Below are 22,235 nucleotides of genomic sequence, written 5' to 3'. Positions count from 1 at the left end.
ATACTGCAGTTCGGTGTGATTGCTCTCTGAGTATTTCACCCGTGCAGCACGTTAACTATCTCGAGTGTCTCAGTGTTGTTTATTCACCTGACTGTTAACTGTAAATCTCTGACAGGCACAGACCTCCAAAGTGGCCTGCAGAGTTACACTCTGTGTCGCCCACAAGGGAGCAGCAATGGAACACAGACAAAACCTGTAATCGGCCTGGCTGGTGTGACCCAAAAGGTTATAATACTTTTAAGTTATTGTAGGTACTGACGAGGCTTTTCTAATCATGTTTGTATATGTTAAGCCTTTGACTCTCCAAACATATTTTCTTTTAGCTTCAACCCTTACTATAGTAAATTGTGAGCTTAAAAACAAGTGTGGTTTTGGCAATATATTAATTTGTAACAGTACTATAGCACCACATGAATTTTACAAAACCACTGAATGGATAATAATCAGGTTTCATTCAGGGGACATTCGCACCTTTCAAAAATGGCCGCCTTTTTAAAGAAAATGTTTTACACTTTGACCAGTCAGAAGCAGTTGGTTTGTAAATGAGGTGTGGCTGTCAGCTGTAACGTGTACTGACAGCCTAGAACCCACAAACACGTGAACGCACTCTATGCAAAGCTGGTTGGAGAGTTCTCCGCCGTAAAGAACGTCTTTATCGCAGGGAAGCAGCAACAGTAAGAAACATTTCTTTTTCCTGTACTACTGTCACATATCTTCTGAAAAAGTGCAGGCTGCTGGTTATATTCAGAGTGCAGTGGTTTTCTTTCATTTCCCTTTGTAATGGGGCTACAATGTGTGCGAATATGTTGTGCTAAATAGTTTTAATTGTCTAAGAAAATATGAAACGGAGCATTCTCATTTTGCCAAAAACACTAACTAACATTTTTGAATGATCGTTTAGCCCCCAAGTTTATTTATCAAAAAACAAAAAAAACAAAAACGCGTTGTGGTGTACCAGGATCTAGTTAACTTTGAGCTGATTTGACTAAGGCTCTTGCTAGCACTGGGTTTTGCCTTCAGAGCTTCGTAGATTCAGCGAGGTTCTAGAAACATTCCTCAAACGACCATGATTTGAACTTCCTGTTCCACTGCATCCCAACGATTTTCTGTAAAATCTGTTGCGTCAAGTGACTCAGTGATCAATAAGAACAGAAACACTTTTTTAAAGTGTTTGCAAGCTGTTTTTAAAGCTGCCTTGCCTGGTTATAAGTACTGCAAATAAGCTACCAAGAGGTAAATAAATATAAAATAATTAGACAGCATCCCATTTCGGTAAGATGTTTTAATATATGTTTTAATATAAAATATTAATTTAATACAAGATATTACGTTTTCAGCTGGATAAATTAAAAGAAAGAAAATTATCTAGAAGATATAGATATAGAGATATAGATATATATATATATATATATATATAGATATATATAGATAAGAACTGTTGCGCGTTACATCCTGTACCTGCTGATTTGTAAACTAAAGTCTGAAACTAAAGCCTGAAAGAAAGAGTACAGTAGCACTCCAAAATGCGAAGTTATATCTTTAAACACTGCTGTGCAGAAGTCTTCAACAAGCACTCAGTTCATTTGTAATATCATTGCTACATGTATATCCCCCAGTTCATCCAATACTGAGATGAGAGTGGGCATGTTTGAGTGTGAGACCTCGGTCTGAAACTTGATTGATAAGTGATCACTGTTAATAAGGCTACGTTCACACTGCAGGTCTTAATGCTCAATTCCGATTTTTTGATCAAATCCGATTTTTTTGTCTGCTCGTTCACACTACAAATAAAATGCGACAGCAAACGCTCTCTAGTGTGAACGCTCAAAGCGGCCCGCGTGCGCAAAAGAAGACGTCACACACAACGCGCTCTGTTTAGACCCAGAGCAACAGTATTGTTTGACTGATGGCCCTTAATATAAAGACTTCGGTCTTCACGTTTCCCAATTTTTGCTTTAAGTTATTTTGTTATTTACATAATAATGTAAATAACCTAATAATGATCCTTATTGCCGTTTAAGAGAGGAGCGGTGCTTCAAAGGATAGCTGTAGATTTCTGTCAGAATCTGCAGATTATACAGTACAAATAAAATGTTTACGTTGTCTTCCCAACAGTTTCACTGACATCTACACTGGATGGCCAGGAAGCGTTCGCGATGTCTTCTCGGGCGCTGATAATTGGCTTCAGTCTTGTGTCGGTGACGTAAAAGGCGGATTTAATGCGACTTGACCGTTCAAACAGCAGTCGCTTTCTAAAACATCGGATATGTATCGGATTCAGTACCACATACGAAAGTGACCCAGATCGGATTTGAAAATATCGGATTTGCGCCGTTCACACTGTCATAGCATGATCGGATATGGGTCGCATAGGGTCAAAAAATCGGATTTGATGCGCTTTCGCCTGCAGTGTGAACGTAGCCTAAGTGCCATACAAGGAAGCTACTGTAACAACCTCCAACAAACCACAGTGCGTGGTAAAAACCTGTTCCTCCTGAAGGTTGAAACGAAAAGCTAGTTTCATTACCTGACATATCCAATAATTCAGGCTATAAAGCAGGAAATACTATCAGCCAGTGATGAGTGGCTGAGTGCAAGTAAATAAATGATAGTTATTTCCCACATGCAATGCTAGTTGCCCTCCATATGACAGAAAGAGCAAACACATTGCACACTACACATTAACCCTAGCTCTAGTTTTTAAATGATAATGTCAGCACAGCAAAATTGTACTAATATTGTCATGTTTTCTAAAAGTAAGAACTAATTAGGAGGGAAGAATACGGACCAAATAAATCAAAGACATTAATTAAACTTCCCTACTGTAGTCAGGCTGATCTATTCCTTTGCATTGTGTGTTTCCTTCTTAATAAAAAATGTTTCCTTCCTTTAAATTATGATAACACTTCCTTTTGTGTCTTTTGGAAGCACAAATTTGACATCTTAAATTGGCAAGTCAGTAAGTCTGTATTTTCTTGACAATATCTTGGAAAGTGGAAACATTAAATGAAAGCAGATCTACAATTTTTCACAAACATAACCATTTACAGCTACATTCAGACTTCAGTTGTTAGGATTATACGTCCGCTGGAGAAGCAGCCAATGTAGCTCAGTCAGTTATATAAAAATACCTATTAAAGACCAACATTGATTAATTGATGGTTACAAACGATCACAGATGGTCCTACAGACTTGACCTGCTGCCTTTCAAATGATTATCTACACAGGTTCTGTAGTTGTAGATTTTGTTTATTAAATCCCACAGAAACTATGATACCGACAAACTGCTGTTATTGTGTATATATATATTTATTTATATTTCTTCATACATTCTTATATAGTTCTATACTGTGTATTGTGTATTTTGTTGTACAGTTATTTCATTTTTAACCTTCATTTTTTTATATTTTATTCCAGTTAAATTTACCCTTTTTAATTTTTCATATTTATTTCCTATCCTATTCATAGCCTTTTCCTTTTTGTTTTCTTTAGGTCACGAGCAGTTGTCTAAGCATTTCACTGCATATCGTACTGTGTATGACTGTGTACGTGACAAATAAAATTTGAATTTGATTGTGGTTACACAACCAATGATTTTCCAGTTCAGACCACATAAAATTGTGTCAACAGCAGACCCACATGCTTCAAAAAGAGCACAACCTGTTGACCTGTTGACAAGAAAGACAAAATAAGCAGTACAGTAGTAGAGCAGCTCTAAAAAGCTATACTGGAGTTAGAGTTTTGATATAATTTCCTCGTGATGATTTGTGCATCTGCAGCATAATACGTCTTCAAATAAGGTTTGACAGTCCTAATAAAGTTAGGTAAACTTTATCTTTGAAATTATAAGTCTAAAAGTTCAATTATTTTATGGTTTAGTACTTTGTACTGTAGTCTTCAGCACATGTTTGCAGTGTGCATGTCTGGCTTTCGGCCTTGCACCTAGATAGGTTTTCCATCGAGCACTAATAAAGTGTAGGCTCATTTCAAGTTTCCAATGACCCACTGAAACACAGTAATTCCAGTGTGAAACACATAATGTCTGTCCCTCCCAAGCCACTTTGCTTTATCAACCTGATGATATCTATACAAATTTTCTTTCTAGATGCACAACAGTTCTAGGAAGTGTGTTCAACTTGCTTTGCTTAGTGGAATTCTTCTGGTCGCCCTCTGTTATTTTTGGAAACCTAGCAGCAAAGAAGTTGACATAAGCTCAAGCCAGGTTACGCCCATTAAAAAATTCTTCACTGGGAAAATTGGAGACGCCACAAATGGTTATAAGGACATTTCCTACCACATAAAGGAGGAAATGGCAAGGTGTGTAAGTGTGACCTTTTCTTTTAAATTCAAGTTTTTGTTCCTATTACTTAACTCTTTGTTATTTCCAACAGTCATTTGGCTCAAAATGCCTGCGTATGCCAGGCTGATGAAGAAACCTTTCACCTACCATTGTCAAATCTGCTCTTTCCACACGTGTGGGCTCACAATCTTGATCAAGCATTTTTGGAGCTCCACCCTGATCCTGAAAGTGTAAAGCAGCACAGAGCTGATGAGTACAACAACCTTCAAGAAAGGTGAAGCATGTTTTGCATCTTTTGATTAAATAAGGAATGGTTTATAAGATTTTAGATGACAATCTGGAAATTTTCCCACATCAAGCAACCTTTTCGTCCAAGAGGCTTTTAATATACTTAGCAGAACGGCATTCTTGATACAATCTGCAATTGTCTATGATCATATTTTAAAGTAAGATATTTTATTTATTTTAGATATACAAGAGGATACGTGAATTTAGGTTTTTAGATGTCACCTGTTAAATTCACTATCAAGCCTGAGTTGATCAAATAAATTGTACTGCTCTAAGTGTACAGACTACAACTGTAAAAACTCACAGCTTTTATGTTGTAGTGTGTGTATATCATTGTCATGTTTCCAAAGGTCCTACAATCCTGCAGATGTGCTTAATGTAGCTGAGGCCAACAGTCCTCTTCAGTATCCTACCCAGGGGGTGCTGGTGCGACCCCTAAAGACAATCATCATTCCTGGTAAAGGCATATTTAACATGCAAAAAAACATTGAAACCCAGTCTAACTTTTACCTTTAAAAGGTCAGTTACACTGGGCCCTACTTTGATTGAAAACACTGTGCATGGTATAATACAGGATGCAGAACAATCACAGGAAGGTTAAGTGCATGTGTGGTCTTTTTATTTAAAGCTACAGAAAGCAAAACAAAACTTAACCGTCTGTGTTCTACATGAGCACTTTCTTGTTAAAAAGAGGAAATAAAACTGCTATTTAAATGGGTGCATATTTTTAAATCTTCTATTTATATAATTTCACTTTGTCTCCAAAAATAACCGTTTCTCTGCAGGTTTAGCCCTTAAAGAAGAAACAAGATCAGTTCACATGGTAATGCCTCAATTATTGTCTTGCACTTTTTTTTTGTCATCATTTTAAATATGATTATTTTTAATTCTTTATTGCAACCAATGCTTATCCTGTAACAGGTATCTTTGACTGCAACACTTGGAAGTTTTGATGTTGCTGCTAAGGTGGACATGGTCTCCATCCAGGGAGTGGGAGAGAAGAACATGGTTCTGTCGAGTCCTCTTCTCTCTGCTCTGAACAAACAACTGCAGTTTGTCACCTATACAAACATCGTGTTTCATCCGAAGACAGCAGACACAAGTAAAGCTATGATGTGGATATGAAACTGATACTAAAAGTGCAATGTAGAATGAACCTGTTTGAACATATAAACAGTTAGTGCACCCCCACCCACAATGAGACGAAAGGAAGGCAAAGTTTGGTACGTAACTTTATACAAGCAATTATTTTCTTATCTATTAAATAAATAAATGGGCATTAGAATACAAATTTAAGGAGATTTAAACTCAAGTAGATTTTTTTAAAGCATTGACAGTATTTGATTAAAGAGCTTACACATGCTAGCTAAGCATTAACCATTACAGAATGATAGATGATATCCGTGAACTGGAGGTTACAGATGGCAGTCTGACAGCCGTGTGCATTTTACATTTACTGCTATTTCTTGACTCATTATGTATTTCAGGAAGTTAAAATGTAAGTGTACTATTCAGTTTTTTTCAGCTCCTAGTTGATGATAACATCAGCATATGTCACACTTGTAAAGACAAGAAAGAAACTACTTTAATCAGATCAGAATACTCAGAACTAAATTAAATAAATCGATATATTACAATGTTTATAAAGTATAAGAAATAGCTCTAATATATACAAATAGGACTGACCACAACAAAAATAAAAAGGAGTTGACCAATGTAATGTTTGAGGAATATTCTTGTCCAGAAGGTTCCAATAGAAATTCAACTTGACCACATGGTTTAAAAGCCAATGAAGTAGGTGAGTGAAGGCTTCTCCAGTGGGGTTTTTTAAGACATGTCATTGAGGGCGGGGCTGTGCTTAGGCAAATGCAGCTTACAGCTTCATGTGCAAAGGTTATTTTCACAACGATAACTGCCCATAAATTCTGCAGCTGGCCTTTATCATTTTGTTTGTTTGTTTCATTCTGCAGTTCAGTTTGCAACTAAAGATCACCAGTCATTTTTCACCATCAAAATTGAACACAGAAACAATCCGAAACTTTACAACTCGGGATACCAAAAAGGTTCGTGAGCAGTTACTATGAACACATGTAAAGTTTAGCTTTTTGATGCACAGTGTTTAAAAGTCACATGAGTATTTAATTTGTTGTTCTTGTTTCCCTTAGAGTACAATATTACAGCTCTAGTTACCATCGCCACCAAGACCTTTCTGCGCTATGACAAACTGAAAGATCTCATTGACAGCATAAGAAAATATTATCCCACCGTCACTATTGTGATAGCAGATGATAATGAACACCCTCAGCCCGTGACTGGTCCTCATATTGAACACTACATTATGCCATTTGGAAAGGTAAACAAGTTACTGTTTCTGTATGTAATGACCTGGGCCCTATTCCAGGAAGCAAGGTTAGTGAAAAACTCTGAGTTTGTTAAGCCTGAGATGAAGGACACTCTGGGAGTTCCAGAAAGAGAGTTAACTTCAATAACTGGAATAACAGACTGTGAACTTAACCTGCTTGCTGGCAGGTTTTCTCCAACAATCTGAGTTGGTCTCCAACAATCTGAGTTGGTCTCCAACTCTTCCCCTTCTGCTTCACTTTAACCACCTTGTTTACGTTATTTGTAGGACCCAAATGCAACATATTTACTTTGTTTTAGTTTTTTTTATTCAATTTAAAAATGCCCTCAAACTTAATACTTTTATCTTTAGTTTGTGCCACCTATTTACTTGTTGCTATGGTGAATCCTAGTATCAGAGCTCCCCTGATAATCTCTTTCTCCTCTCTGCCCAAAACTGTTCTGGAACCAAAACTCAGAGTTGCTTATCTCAGTCAGTTTGACCTGCTTCCTCAAATAGGATCCTGCTTTGCCATTTTTACTGTGGTTATTCTATTATTGATTGCTTTTGTTTATACAGGGTTGGTTTGCAGGTAGAAACCTGGCAGTGTCTCAGGTAATCACCAAATATGTACTCTGGGTGGATGATGATTTCATCTTTACTGCAAACACCAAGTTGGAGAAGATGGTGGACATCCTAGAAAAGACCACTCTGGATCTGGTAAGACGATGCAGTTGTTTTTGTTTGTTTGGTTGTTTTGTTTTGTTTTTAAAGTGAGCTTAAAGGAGTGGCCTGAAACTTCATGCAAATATGCAAACTAGTAATTAGAAAAGCGCAATGTCACTGTGCCCTTACAATCTTTGATTATGAGCAGAATATTCAGTTGTTGCTGAAAGAAATTTAATCACTAGAATTACCATTTTACAAGATTAACTTGTAAAATACAAGTTAACTTCCTTTTCGTGTCATAATTTTCTGCCACTGTATGTTTCTATTTATTCATTCATTTATTACTTATAGTCAGGAGCAGAAGGGAAATGGTGACTGCGTTTTACATTTCTTTTCCCTGAAATTGCCCTGATGACAAGTCTTGGGTGCCAGTTTTGGAAGTGCAGTGGTGATGTAGATCTGAATTACCAGTCAAAAGTTTTAGGAAACCCAATTTTTTATTTATTTATTTTTTTAAATTGAAAGTCATGCAGTTTCCTGTTAGCCGCCTATCACAAAAGCTGTTGTGGCTTTGGGTCTGCCAGACCTCTTCCTGTCAGTTTGTCCCAGTTTCTGAGTCCCTTTACTTGTACTCACGCACACGTTGACTTTCCTTGCAAAGTCTCTGTGGGAAAGGTTTTTTTTTTGCTAGCAACGCACTACTTTCTGCAGTACAATACTGTTCAACTGATGCTCACGAGCGTATGGTACCACAGTGTGTTTCAACACTGCTTTTATGCAGACAGAGGGGGTTTGTAAGTAATCCAGAAAAGCTGGAAAACCTGTAGCAACTTGTAGCACCAGCTTTCAAAGCTTGATCAACCTCCATTGCTGCAGAACAGCTTTAAATTGTTATCCCATTTTGTGTTCCCTGAAAAGGCCTTTTTGTATAATTCTGAAATGTACATTATTTTTCAGTTTTGGGTAACCTTACCTTTTTTTTTTTTTTTCCCTCTAAACCTCTGGCAGTTCACCACTGACCTTTGTACCATTTCAAGCTATTCACTGGGCTTCATGACACAAATTGCAATAAATAACGGGAAAAATTGGAGTATGCTACAACTTTTGATGGATAATTTGTATATTTGACACATTTTGTCCTCTTTGTCCACGGTGTTCTACCATGCAGGCAACGAATGCAAACAATGTAATTGTTTGTATGCCGGCTTGCACACATACGCGAGAGGCACGAGAGTTCTTCTTTACTGATGTTTACTGTGCTTCTCTTAACGTACACAGGTACACCGTAGAACTGGTGAATGCATATGTACAAGGAAATTATATTTCAGCAAACATATTGCAATATAAAATTCACAAAATATAAACAAACATACCACTTTGGCCTGCAAGTAGACAAACGGTGTATTTGGAACTTAGGACTTTTTATTTCTTCTTTGACATTCACCATGAGCAGCTTCTGACCTTTTTTCCCAAAACAGGAAGTGACCTCTGCCCTTACCTTAAACTTAGAAAACTTTAACCGATTATTTACCATGTATCAAATTAACAGTACACCAATCTGGTATGCAAATAATAATAATATATTATCATGCTGTTTACAACTACATGAATGTACTAATTGCTGTGATTTATTACTGTTACTGAAGGTCCGCGGCTCCGAACCGTAGTAAAGGGACCTCTGGCTAATACGTCGGGCTCGTAGCCGAAAACTAGCTTTACTTTGTTGTCTGGGTCAACTTTGCTATTGTGACCAAGTGGTCGGCGGGGTTATAAACAAAATAATAAACTTGACAACGCCACCTAGGGGAATTGCACCCCCAGGAAATATATTTAAGATAAATAGATAAAAGGAATAAAAGGACTCCGCACAGATTCAAGGATGCACACTGAGGCAGGTTGGCTTCCAATACTAAAACAGTTTTATTTATAGAAAAAATAAATAAAATATTAAAAGTCAAGATGTAGCGTCATTATTGACAGTGTCCTACAGTAAAAAAATAAAACAATCGTGGAACTTGGACTTACCAGCAGCCGTGGAACCAAAAGAAAAATCACACAAAAAGAATCACTGCAGCCCACCCAGTGCTGTACAAAAGAAAGTGTGAAAACGACCCACCACCTGAGGTCCCAGGGCCACTGGCTCGTCCTCCGTTCACTGAAATAAAACACAGAAAAATATGTTAAAAGGATAAAAAGGACACTGAGCGTCAGGCTCGCTACAGATCATCAAAAAACTAAAACACACTTTAATAAAAGAAATCACACACGCACACACAGGAAAGGCTTATACCCCACGGGTCAAACTACCACTCGTGCTGGTAATAATTATTCTCAGGCGTAGGCCGGTCTGGCTCCCCACCGGCTGAGACCGGCAACCCAGGCGATTTGGAGTCTCAGCACGACGCTCGGGCAGAGTGTCACTTCCGCCCGATCACAGAAGCGTGGGTACGAGCAACAGTCCAAAATAAAATAGAAGAACACCAGGCGAACCAAAAAAAAAAAAAAAAGTGAGCCTACTTAATAAAAACAAGACAAGACAAGACAGCAGCTAGGCAGGCGTCTCGACTCTTTGCTTAAAAATCAGGCAGTTGGTCCCTGAGAAGGTGCAGCAGCAATCAAACCCTACAAACAAAAAAACGCAAAGATAACCTTAATCGTCTCCAATTTACAAATACTAGCAGCTATAATATAAGCGGGCTTACCCCAAGACTGGAGGCGCTGTACTGTACGGTGAACGCGTCTCTCCACCACAGCTGGAGTAAAGAAAGAGAAACAGCCGCGCTGTAGCGGGCCACAGAATTATGACTACCAGTTGCTGACTTTTGAGAGAAAGAGGTCGAAAGGAGGCCTACCTGTAGCAGTCACATAATCCGATTGTATCGGTAAATTAACCAATAGGCCAGCATTTACTGCTGTATCGCACCAGAAGCTCGGGAGGAATGATCCAACAAAAAACCGGCTTCCCTTTATACAGGTAAACACCCCCCTGTAATCAATATGCAGGTGGGTTCCTAATTAACCCAATCACATGATACAAGGAGCGAGTGCAGCGGAAAGAGAGCGAGGGTGGTAGAGCGAGCGAGAGAGAAAAAGAAGGGCGAGTAGCCCATCCGGCTACACTAGCGAGAGACAGAGAGAGGCGTTGAAAGACTGCTCCAACGGAACTTATTGTTTCAATAAGTTTCAACAAAGTAACTGTATTCTAAATACCACCTTTATAAACGGTAACTGTAACGGAATACAGTTACTCATATTTTGTATTTTAAATATGTAACGGCGGTACATGTATTCCGTTACTCCCCAACACTGAAGGTGTGTGGTGATTTGTGCTTTTACCAGTAAATGTCCTTTCTGAAAAGGCAAAATGTTAAAAAAAAATAAGTTTCATTCCACATCCTCTTAAAAACCCAGCACTTCCCCTCTGCTGTCGGACACATGAACAATAACCGTATGACTGTTCCCACCACTAACACATGACCCTACGCTGTGTTCACTGCATCATTCCATGTTTGGCACTGATCACTACCTGCACTCATGTATATATCATGTATATATCTATCTACTTAGCACTTTTAATTCTTATTCTTATTTTCATGTCTATTTAAGCATAATTTATGACAGTATGTTTGCACTGAAGCACCGCAGCAATTTCCTAATGTTGTAAACCTGCTCAACATTTGGCAATAAAACCCTTTCTGATTCTGAGTTCACTTTTCCCCTCTGTGGGTGCCATGAATCTCAAATCAAATCAAAATCAAATCACTTTTATTGTCACATCACATGTGCAGGTACATTGGTACAGCACATGTGAGTGAAATTCTTGTGTGCGAGCTTCACAAGCAACAGAGTTGTGCAAAATACAATAATGTAAACAAGCAAAATACAAGAATGGCTACATCTGAAACTAATAAATATATGTACAATATATAATAGTATATGCATTTCTGGATGTGTATACTAAATATTTTTCTACGTGTGTGTGTGTGTGTGTGTACACATATTTTACAAATTAAATAGAGTAAACAATAAATAAAATATATAAAATAAAATATACAGAGTGAGACATGTGCAAAACAGTGGCGTTACTGTACAGTATGGAGTGCATAATGTTAAAGTTCCAGTAGTGAAGCTGAGGTGTCTATGACGTGTTCAGCAGTCTGATGGCCTGATGGAAAAAGCTGTCTCTCAGTCTGCTGGTACGGGACCGGATGCTGCAGAACCTCCTTCCTGATGGAAGCAGTCTGAACAGTTTATGGCTGGGGTGACTGGAGTCCTTGATGATCCTCCCCGCTTTCCTCAGGCAGCGCTTCCTGTAGATGTCTTGGAGGGAGGGAAGCTCACCTCCAATTATCCGTTCAGAGCACCGCACTACTCGCTGGAGAGCTTTGCAGTTGTAGGCGGTGCTGTTGCCATACCAGGTGGTGATGCATCCAGTGAGGATGCTCTCAATGGCACAGTGATAGAAGGTCCTGAGGATGCGGTGGCTCATGCCGAATCTTTTCAGTCTCCTGAGAAAGAAGAGGCGCTGCTGCGCCTTCTTCACTGTTTTGTTTGTGTGTACTGACCACGTAAGATCCTCAGCCAGATGTACACCAAGGAACCGGAAGCTGCTCACTCTCTCCACAGCAGCGCCGTTGATGGTGATGGGGGTGTGTACTTCTCTGCACCTCCGGAAGTCCACTATCAACTCCTTTTGTCTTTGCGACGTTGAGGGTGAGATGGTTGTCTTGACACCAGTGGGTCAGGGCGCTGACCTCCTCCCTGTAAGCCGTCTCATCACTGTTGGTGATAAGACCCACCACTGTAGTGTCGTCTGCAAACTTCACAATGATGTTGGAGCTGTTAGTGGCTGTGCAGTCGTAGGTGTAGAGTGAGTACAGGAGAGGGCTCAGTACACACCCCTGTGGAGCACCAGTGTTCAGTGTGATGGGGGATGAGGTGATGCTGCCCAGTCTGACCACTTGGCATCTGTCAGACAGGAAGCTAAGGATCCAGCTGCAGAGGGAGCTGCTCAGTCCTAGATCCTGCAGTTTCCTGTCCAGCTTCGAGGGAACGATGGTATTGAATGCTGAGCTGTAATCTACAAACAGCATTCTCACATACGTGTCTCTCTTCTCCAGGTGTGACAGGGCAGTGTGTAGTGTCAGGGCTATGGCATCATCAGTGGACCTGTTGTGGCGGTATGCAAACTGTAGAGGGTCCAGTGAGTCGGGTAGTGCAGAGCAGATGAAGTCCCTGACCAGCTTCTCGAAGCATTTGCTTACGATGGGGGTCAGGGCTACAGGTCGCCAGTCGTTCAATGAGGAGATGGTGGAGGATTTGGGTACATGGACGATGGTGGCCATTTTGAAGCAGGCTGGGACTACAGACAGAGAGAGGGAAAGGTTGAAGATGTGCGTGAACACTCCAGCCAGCTGAGCCGCGCATGACTTGAGGACGCGGCCGGGAATCCCGTCCGGACCAGTAGCTTTGCGCGCATTCACCTTCCTGAAGCACTTCCGCACATCCTCCTCAGACACAGTGTGCGCACTGACGTCATCCGCGGTGCGCACACTGTCCGGTCTCATGGTGTTCGCTGCGTCGAATCTAGCGTAGAATACGTTTAGATCCTCACACAGAGAGGCCGTGGTCTGCGGTGTGCTGGTTTTCCCTCTAAAGTCTGTGATCGTGTTGAGTCCCTGCCACATACTCCGCGGGTTGTCAAACTGTTGCTCCACCCTGTCCCTGTACTCACGTTTGGCTGCTTTGATCGTCTTCCGGAGTTGGTAATGTGCGTGTTTGTAGTCCGATGTGTTCGCGGAGGCAAAGGCGGTGCTCCGTGCCGCGCGAACATCTCCGTTAATCCAGGGTTTTTGATTTGGGAAGGATTTAACTGTTCTGGATGGGACGACATCTTCCACGCATTTCCTGATAAATCCGCAGACTGAGTCTGTGTATTCATCAATGTCCCTAGCAGCCACGTGAAACATTTCCCAGTCCGCGTGATCAAAACAGTCCCGCAGCGGAGACTCCGATTGGTCCGTCCAACAGTGCACCGCCCTCCGGGTTGGAGCTTCCTGTTTCAGCTTCTGCCTGTAGGCGGGCAGGAGCAGGATGGAGCGGTGATCTGATTGGCCGAATGGGGCGCGGGGGAGGGCTTTGTACGCGTCCCGGAAAGAGTAGCCGATCTCCACGAGTGTTAAAATGGATGTGTTGATGGAGTTTTGGTGAGACTTTCTTCAGGTTTCCCTTATTAAAGTCTCCAGCTGTGATAAATGCTGCCTCTGGGTGTGCGGTTTCCTCGCTGCTGATCGCGCTGTACAGTTCCCTGAGTGCGCGGTCAGTGTCGGCTTGTGGGGGAATGTAAACAGCCGTAATAATCACTGCTGTAAATTCCCTCGGTAGCCAGAATGGCCGGCACTTAATCATCAGGTACTCCAGGTCCGGTGAGCAGAAGGATTTGACCGGGTGCACGTTCGCATAATCACACCAGCTGTTGTTGATCATGAAACACACACCACCGCCTCTGCTTTTCCCAGTAAGATCCTGTGACCTGTCCGCGCGATGCACGGAGAACCCCGGTAGTTGTATTGCGGAGTCCGGTACCTTGTCCGATAGCCAGGTTTCTGTGAGGCAGATCACGCAGCAGTCCCGCATCTCTCGCTGGAATGAGATCCGTGCCCGAAGCTCGCACAGCTTGTTCTCCAGAGACTGCACATTAGCCAGTAATAAACTGGGTAACGGTGGTCTGTTAGTGCGCCGTCTCAGTCGAACCAGAGCGCCAGATCTTCTCCCTCTGCGTCGGCGTTTGCGGCCTCCAGGGCCAGAGAACAAAGGCGTCTCAGGTGAGATGAATGGGGGGTCTGCAAACGGAGCGTTCGTGTTGCAAAACTTGAACTCCGGAAAGTTATAAGAAAGACCGTCTTTTATGTCCAGTAAGGTTTGTCGGTCGTACACAAGGAGACATGTGCTACTCGCGAAAAAATGAAGGAAAAGTAAAATTAAACACAGAAAAAAGCTGTTGCTTGGGGGAGCTCGCGACGAGGCTGCCATACTCGGCGCCATCTTGTTCTCTTGTGAATCTGAAAGCTCTATGTCAAGCACCATTTGTGCAATCTCTGTGAGTCAACCTCTGTGAGTCCATCTCTGGGCTTTCTATTACCACATTTGTGGAGGCTGGGTTAACAGAGTACGTGACATTTCCTTTCAGAATAACAGGAATTGATATGTTTCACATTTTGTGGCCACAAGTGAAGTTAAATGATTCTGTTGCTAAAACCCAAATCGCTTCTTTAATGTCTTTGTCTTAACTTGGATTTTAGTGGGATTTGAGAAAACTACGGTAACTTTACCTTCCAAAACAAAACTTTAATTCGGTAACTCTGAACCACTACCATAGATTTTTAACCTGTGTCCATACTTAAAGAGGAAGAGAGACAGATGAGTCTAGAGTTTACTTAAAATTGTGAAAGGGAAGTCAGACATTGGAACATGGAGGTGAAAGGTCAGAAGAAGACATGATATCATTATGAATGAGAAGACGTGTAGAAAACTAAATAAGAACCTTTATACACACACACACACACACACACACACACACACACACACACACACACACACACACACCTTTATCACTGTAACAAGTATAACGAAATTAATTGCAGTGTCAAAAGAAAGTTTAAGTATAATTACAAAAGAATAGAATAAAAAAGTAGAGCATGATATTCAGTAATAATAAATAGAACCTTATTGCACATAAACACTATAGCACAGGATGTCATCCATTGCACTATTTGCCAGTTTGAATTGTAGGTGATTACTTGTGATTCAAAGCCCTAACAGCTAGAGAGTAGAAACTGCTATCTAGTCTATTAGTCTTTGTTCTGATGCTCTTGTATCTTTTGCCTGATGGCAGCAGTTCAAAAAAGATTATGAGTGGGGTTTGAGGAGTCTTTTATATTTCCTCCTTTCCTGAGACAGCAGAAGCGGTTGAGTATATCCAATGATCCCCTGGGCAATATTTACAATCCCCTGAACTTTTTTTTTCCTGCGCTGTCGTGCAGCTGGAAAACCACAGAGGGAGTAGCACAGGATGCTCTCAATAGAACAACGATAGGACCATAATGGAAGGCCTTAGTCATCACATGCTTAAACTCATCATATATTTTTGCATATGCTGAACAGGCAGTCAGACATGCTGTAACTGTGGGGTAGAAAACAGCATGAACACCATACAGCAGGGGTCTCAAACTCCAGTCCTCGAGGGCATGGAAAAGTTGCATGACACTGGCCCTTGAGGACTGGAGTTTGAGGCCCCTGTCATATGGAATATGACAGGTGTGGTTGAACTGCATGAAGACTCTGAAGTTTCTCTTCTCTTCTGGCAGGACAGGAATGTGGCCTTGTCCTGTGAGCCACCGTAAGGATGTACTTAAGAGTAGAACTGGACTGTCACCGGCCTCAGGCTCTTCACCCATTTCAAAAACAAAGCAGTCATTTAGATAAAATATTAGATATTGTTTACCTGTAAATGCACAAAGTAAATTTAGAAATGTAATTATTTTCAAGAATGAACAAGCACTGATAGTGTAATCTACAGCTGTGGCCAAACGTTTAGAGAATGAGAAGTGTTTGCTTATTTACAAAGTTTGCTGTTTCAGTGATAGTTGTATATCACATTATATCACTTCAAACAGAGGTGATCCAGTAATGCTGCACTAATGAATTAGACTAACTATTCACTTTAGCTAAAGTTATTAAGTTAGCTAAAGAGTTGGGATGCTGTGTAAGACATAAATAAAGCTAAAATACAAAGGTTTGGACACCGTTTTGCATGTTCCCCTACTGTAGGGGTCTCTGCAAGCATACAGAGGGGGTACTCTGAGAGGGTACAAGATGACAACTTTGGAATTCTACTAGAAACAGTCGATCATATTTGTTTGTCAAAGCTGAATTCAGGGCAAACTACGCTAAATTAGCGTTTTTAGCTAACAGCTACAATAAGCATAAAAGTTACCGTACGGCTATCATTTGTTAACATGACGCTTGTTCTTATACATGTAGTACATTTATTACCAACCTGAGAGTTTATCCGCTGGTCATTCGACATGACGAATGACTTCTGAAGTCTTAATTCAGCTCAAGACGCTGTAGATTCCCGTCGGTAACACTTTCGGTCCGCTAGTAAAACGTAGTTCTATTAATCTGCGCTTGAACCGGAACCGGATGTAAGTTCCAAAAAACTGAATTGTAGAACTGAAACTGAATCGTGAGAAGTGAAACTGAAATTATGCGAGAGCTGTATTTTTAAAGGATAAAATGCAGTTTCAAAGCAAATCAATTCATTTTCAAAATATAAAATTCAATTTCAAATTAGACTAATTCAAATTCAGTTTTCAAAAGCATTTATTCAAGTTACAATTCAGATTCAATCTCAGCAATTCAAATTTACCTTATTCAAATTCAGTTTCTGATGGCACAGATTTCTGCCCATGTTTCCACCCCATCTCCATTGATGTAAAGAGGTTTAATGTCCATTTTCTTTTTTCTGAAATCCACAACAATCTCCTTTGTCTTGGTTGTGTTCAGGAGCAGGCTGTTGTCCCTGCACAATGCTGTCAGCTGCTCCACTTTGTCCCTGTAGGCAGATTCATCCTCCCCCAGGGATGAGCCCGACCACAGTGGGTCGTCTGCAGATTTTATGATGGTGTTACTGTGGTGAGCGGGGGCACAGTCATATGTGTATAGTGTGAAGAGCATTGGGCTCAGCACACAGTCCTGGGGAGAGCCGGTGCTGATGCTGATGGCCGAGGAAATGTGGGGACCCACCCTTGTGTCCGGTTTGTCAGAAAGTCCTTAATCCATAGACAGGTGGATTATGGGAGTCCTAGGGTCAACAGCTTGCTCACCAATCTGTGAGGGAGGGTGGTGTTAAAGGCAAAGCTTAAATCAATAAAGAGGTGTGCGGAGCTCCTCTGCTTCAGGTGGGACAGGGTAGCATGGAGAGCAGCAGCGTCCTCAGTAGACCTGTTAGCCCTGTAGGCAAATTGGTGAGTATCAAACTACTGGCCGATACTCATTCAGGCAGGTTGTGGGTGATTTGTCTTTTTTCTTTTGGTAAGGGGACTATGGTGTAGGATTTCAGACGGGGTGGAAGTGAGGCCTGGTAGTGTGACAGATTAAAAACATCAACTAAAAGTTAGATTTATTTAACTATTTACACTGTTGATTTCTGCAGTTAGTATCATAGTATGCAATAATAATGATAATAATAATGATGGATTGCATTTATATAGCGCTTTTTGGGGCCCTCAAAGCGCTTTACAATACCACTATTCATTCACTCTCACATTCACACACTGGTGGAGGCAGCTACAGTTGTAGCCACAGCTGCCCTGGAGCAGACTGACAGAAGCGAGGCTGCCATATCGCGCCATCGGCCCCTCTGGGGCTATAACTGCATTAGACACACACATCTCCTGTCTTTGTCAGTTCAGTTTCAACCATATAGAAATCTGCATGAAACATGAAAGCAGAACACCTGGTCACAACTGCCAAGAGCGGTAGCTCTCTGATAAGATCAAACAGTAAAGGTTTGAGAAAGACAAATGTCAAAGCACATAAAACACAGACAGATCAGCTCATCTCTGTAGATAGCATTTAAACTGAAAACATACCAGTGTTTGTGGAAAAACTCAGATAACCTAGAATCTGCATTTACTGGTTCTTTGTTTTAGTCAGTTCAGTAAATTAAGACAGACTCTTTAAGATCAAAGTAACAAATGATCTTGATGTCTCTGGTAAGGGACCTCTGGAAGGTGAGACCTCTCTTAAACAGTATGCGACAAGGCTGTCTCAATCTGCTGAGACCATAGAAAGATGGGCCGCTGTCCTGTATGGCATTTGAGAAACCAATTCCCACAACTTCAGAGCCCTATACAATACTTCTTATCCATAATGAATAAGAAGTATTGTATAGGGCTCTGGATGTCGTCATTTATGCCCCTGCTTTCCTGTTCCTGCTTTAGTGCCTTTAGTGCCATCTCCTTTCAGCACTGACTGTGACTCATCTTCCACAGTTCTTCCTCACTCAGCTCGGTCATACCACGCATGACCATTATTGGTGCCATGGGTGATGTGATCTAACAACATTTAGGTGACTATTGGGTCAGCAGATTGAAGTTTAATCAAAAAGCTTGACTATGAGAAGTTATTGCTTAAAATTATGTTTTAGTGTTCAGATGCAGTTCTAATGTTCAGAAATCCACACATGGAAACGATGTCATTACATTACACCACATCATCCTGTGATCAAGACATGACCCGATGTCCACTACAAAAGACTTACGATTTTTTTTTTTCAAAATCACAATTTTGCGGGGAAAAAGCAATTGTAAGATATTATTTTCATGCAAAATAGTTAAATTATCTTTCAAAAAAATAAAGATCAAAACATATTTTGCTCAGGCTCACAGGAGGAAATATTCCCCAAGCTGTGAATGACTTGCTATGTTTCTGTTTTGTCTTATTTATTTCCTCTGCACTTGATATCAACAGCAGCAAGGACACAGGAATGCTGCAACTGTTGAATGCAAAAGAATGCTGTTGACATCAAAGGCTGAGGAAGTTGGGGGAAGGTGGAGGCTGGGGGGCTGTGAGTGGGTACCCTGTGGGATTGGTTGTCCATCAGCTCCTGTAGACATTATCAATTGGCCAAAATTGGAAATCTTTTCAAGTTACTATTCTCTCATATGTGCACTTTGCAAAAAATTTGGATTTCTTTTTATTATTTACATTTCCATTCAAGGGCAACTCTGAGCACTGACACACAGGCTGTGTGAGTCAGAAACAGACATCCTGTAAAGGGATTTTCCAGATGGAAATGAAAACACTGGAAATAGTTCGTAGAAAGGAAATTCTCTACTGTGATAACACCATTTTATGTCCGCATATGGAAGAAGCACAAAAAAGAGAACAAGCAGCAAAAGAACACAAATACTAAAGGAGGAAAATCCCTCAGACAGATCCAGAGACTGCGCAGAGACTGAGGTCACTGGCAGAGTCCTTTCAGCTAGGCAAAGAATATGCAGTTACATGAGATATGAATAACTCATACAACAGTGAAAGTAAGGATTCAGTTGTAATAGATGATGTTATATCTTCAGCATTGCTTAACTTTGATTTTCAAAATGTTATTGCTCAGTTAGTCGTTTCAGCAATCCGATTACCTATAGACTGTTTTCAGGCAGTCATATGATATATTCTACCTATTGAAAGGTGTTAAATAATATATATTTTTTGGAACAACAAAAATATACCTCAAATGAACTATGAAAATGCTTGAATAAAATATGTCATTGTCATTTCTACAGCAGATTTAAAGCCACAGGAGTTGATCCAAAGTGCTTTTCAGGTCTCCAAAAAAAGAAACCTGGTCTGTTCCAGAAAACATTTGGAAAAACTGTGAAGCTGTGTTTTGTTAACTTTGTTAACTACCAGTGAAAAGCAAAGGTCAGCTATTTAGTGCTCATTAAAATGTGCTCAGATTTAGCATTTTACTTGGTAAAACCAGGTTTGGTAGCTAATCATAGCTTTCTATGGCTGCCCATGCACATGGTTAACTGGGGAGCAACATTCACAAAGTCGATTAAGCCAGCTTCTATCAGTTTGTGCTCGAACTGAAAACTGCTAACAATGGCTTTCTTTCCGTACTGACGCACAACCCTAAATCAATGATCAGCCTTTCTTGAAGAGAAGAAACTCACAGTTGTCAGACTGTTTTTCTTTGTTTTTTTGTTTTTCTGTAATTTTTAAAAATTTTGAACACTACTCCAGAAATAGGGCCCAGATCCAAGTTGCAATGGTGGCCTAGTCAACGTATTGCTTCTTGAAACCATGCATATCTTTTCTGCCTTAACATTATTGTCTTACTGATTTCAGGTTGGTGGTGCAGTCAGAGAGGTGACAGGTTACACTGCAACTTATCGTCACACCATATCGGTGGAGGATGGCGGAAACGAGGGTGACTGCTTACATATCAGACTTGGCTACCACCATGCCATCAAAGGATTTCCCAACTGCGTGGTAGCTGATGCTGTCATCAACTTCTTCATGGCGCGGACGGTCAAAGTGCAGCAGGTTGGATTTGACCCGCGCCTCGCACGGCAGGCCCATCTAGGTGAGTTATTAATTGTTATCAGAATCACAATACTTCAATAATCCTTAAGGAATTTGTGTTACTTGTGTAGAACTTATAGAACTTGTAGAAATTACATTGATGAGTTTCTTCGCAATGAAAAAAAGTGGCACAAAATCAAGGCTTGTGGAAAATGGAATACTTTCTTTTTGCAGAGTTCTTCATCGACGCTCTTGGCCACCTCCACATTGGCTCCTGTAGTGACGTCATTGTGAGTCACGCGTCAAAGATCATACTACCCTGGAGTAAAACAGACGTACAAAAAGCCTATGAAAAATTCCGCTACTCATCGTCAGCCACGAATGCTAAAACTCATAATGAAATCTTCTACTTTAAGAACAGGTTCAAATGCATGACCAGTCAATGAAGTGTGAGAAATAGTTTTGCTCGGGTAAAATAAGACAAACTGTTTATTTTGGCTTTTACTGACAAAAGAACTGGGTGGATTACCCAGTTATGATCTTTGGTATCCAAGGTTGGTGTTTGTTTTCTTTTTTTTGTTTTTTATGTTTGTGGCTTGTAGTGTTTCTAGCAACTCTCTGGAAACTTGTAAATCGCCTTTTGACTGTTTTCAAAGCGTTTCAAACTGATTTGCAAAATGTTGACACTGAAAAGGAAAATCTTCAGTTACATAATAAATAGCTTCAGCTTGTGAAGCACCGCATTTTTATTTATTTATTTTATTTAAACGGGTTCTAAAAAAATGGAGTTAAGAAAAAGGTACGTTGTTGCAAGTCACAATATAGCAGCAAGTATTCTACAGCAAAACAGTTCCAGTTTGATAAAAATGGCTTTGTAAACTAATGCCCAGTGTCACATGATTGTTTTTGTTGTTTAAGTTGTTTCATTTGTATGTATTTTTAGTAGGATACTGTTATGCCCCACTTAGAAACGAAGTGTTAACTGGGGTGGGGGGGACACAAAGTGAAAAAGAAAACTACTGAAAAATGTCATTAAACATGATTTATTGCACAAAACTACTAAAGTAAAGATGAACACAGGGAAGCTCTTTTCTTCAGGGTCTCCAAGGCCAAAACAACAAATAAAACACCCTCTTTAACTAAGAAATGAACCAAGAACTCTTTAGCCGAAAACAAAATACAATGGCTGAGCTCCCTGTCTAGCAAAAGCAGGAGAAAACGATTGAAACAAAAATGGCAGAGAACCCCTACCTGCTTCCACTGTGATTAACCAATTACCACTGTAAAGGCACACCGTTGCTCACAATAAAGAAAGAAAGAAATGGGGGAAAGTGGAAGGGGCGTGGCGGTTTGAGATATGCCGTGGCTGACGAGCTGCAATACACCTCAGCTGCGGCTCATGAGGCAGACCTGGAACACAGGAAAGGGAGAAAAAAAACTCTGACAGAGGGAGAGCCACTAGAGGTCAGCGACCATAACAAACACTCAGGTCAACACTCTTTGTTTTTTCCCTCTCCCCTAATGTCAGTGATTTCGCAATAT

General features: G+C 40.6%; 1 protein-coding gene across 1 annotated transcript; it reads left to right on the top strand.

Annotated features, from left to right (window-relative positions):
• Window positions 1–573: 573 nt before the first annotated feature.
• Window positions 574–21,828, top strand: b4galnt1a (beta-1,4-N-acetyl-galactosaminyl transferase 1a). Its single transcript, XM_085394197.1, has 11 exons — window positions 574–674; window positions 4,106–4,317; window positions 4,392–4,574; window positions 4,939–5,045; window positions 5,374–5,411; window positions 5,510–5,690; window positions 6,559–6,651; window positions 6,754–6,941; window positions 7,509–7,649; window positions 20,517–20,754; window positions 20,928–21,828. Exons 2-11 carry the CDS (start codon window positions 4,106–4,108, stop codon window positions 21,137–21,139), a joined length of 1,593 nt encoding a protein of 530 aa, XP_085250323.1. The 5' UTR covers window positions 574–674; the 3' UTR covers window positions 21,140–21,828.
• The last annotated feature ends 407 nt before the right edge of the window (window positions 21,829–22,235 follow it).

The sequence above is a fragment of the Rhamphochromis longiceps genome, linkage group LG20 (assembly GCF_057381845.1).
Source record: "Rhamphochromis longiceps isolate RC_006_pf linkage group LG20, R_longiceps_female_GT1.1, whole genome shotgun sequence".
Classification (NCBI taxonomy): Eukaryota; Metazoa; Chordata; class Actinopteri; order Cichliformes; family Cichlidae; genus Rhamphochromis; species Rhamphochromis longiceps.
Note: the sequence above shows the minus strand (reverse complement) of the source record. Positions and strands in the feature narration are given on the sequence as shown.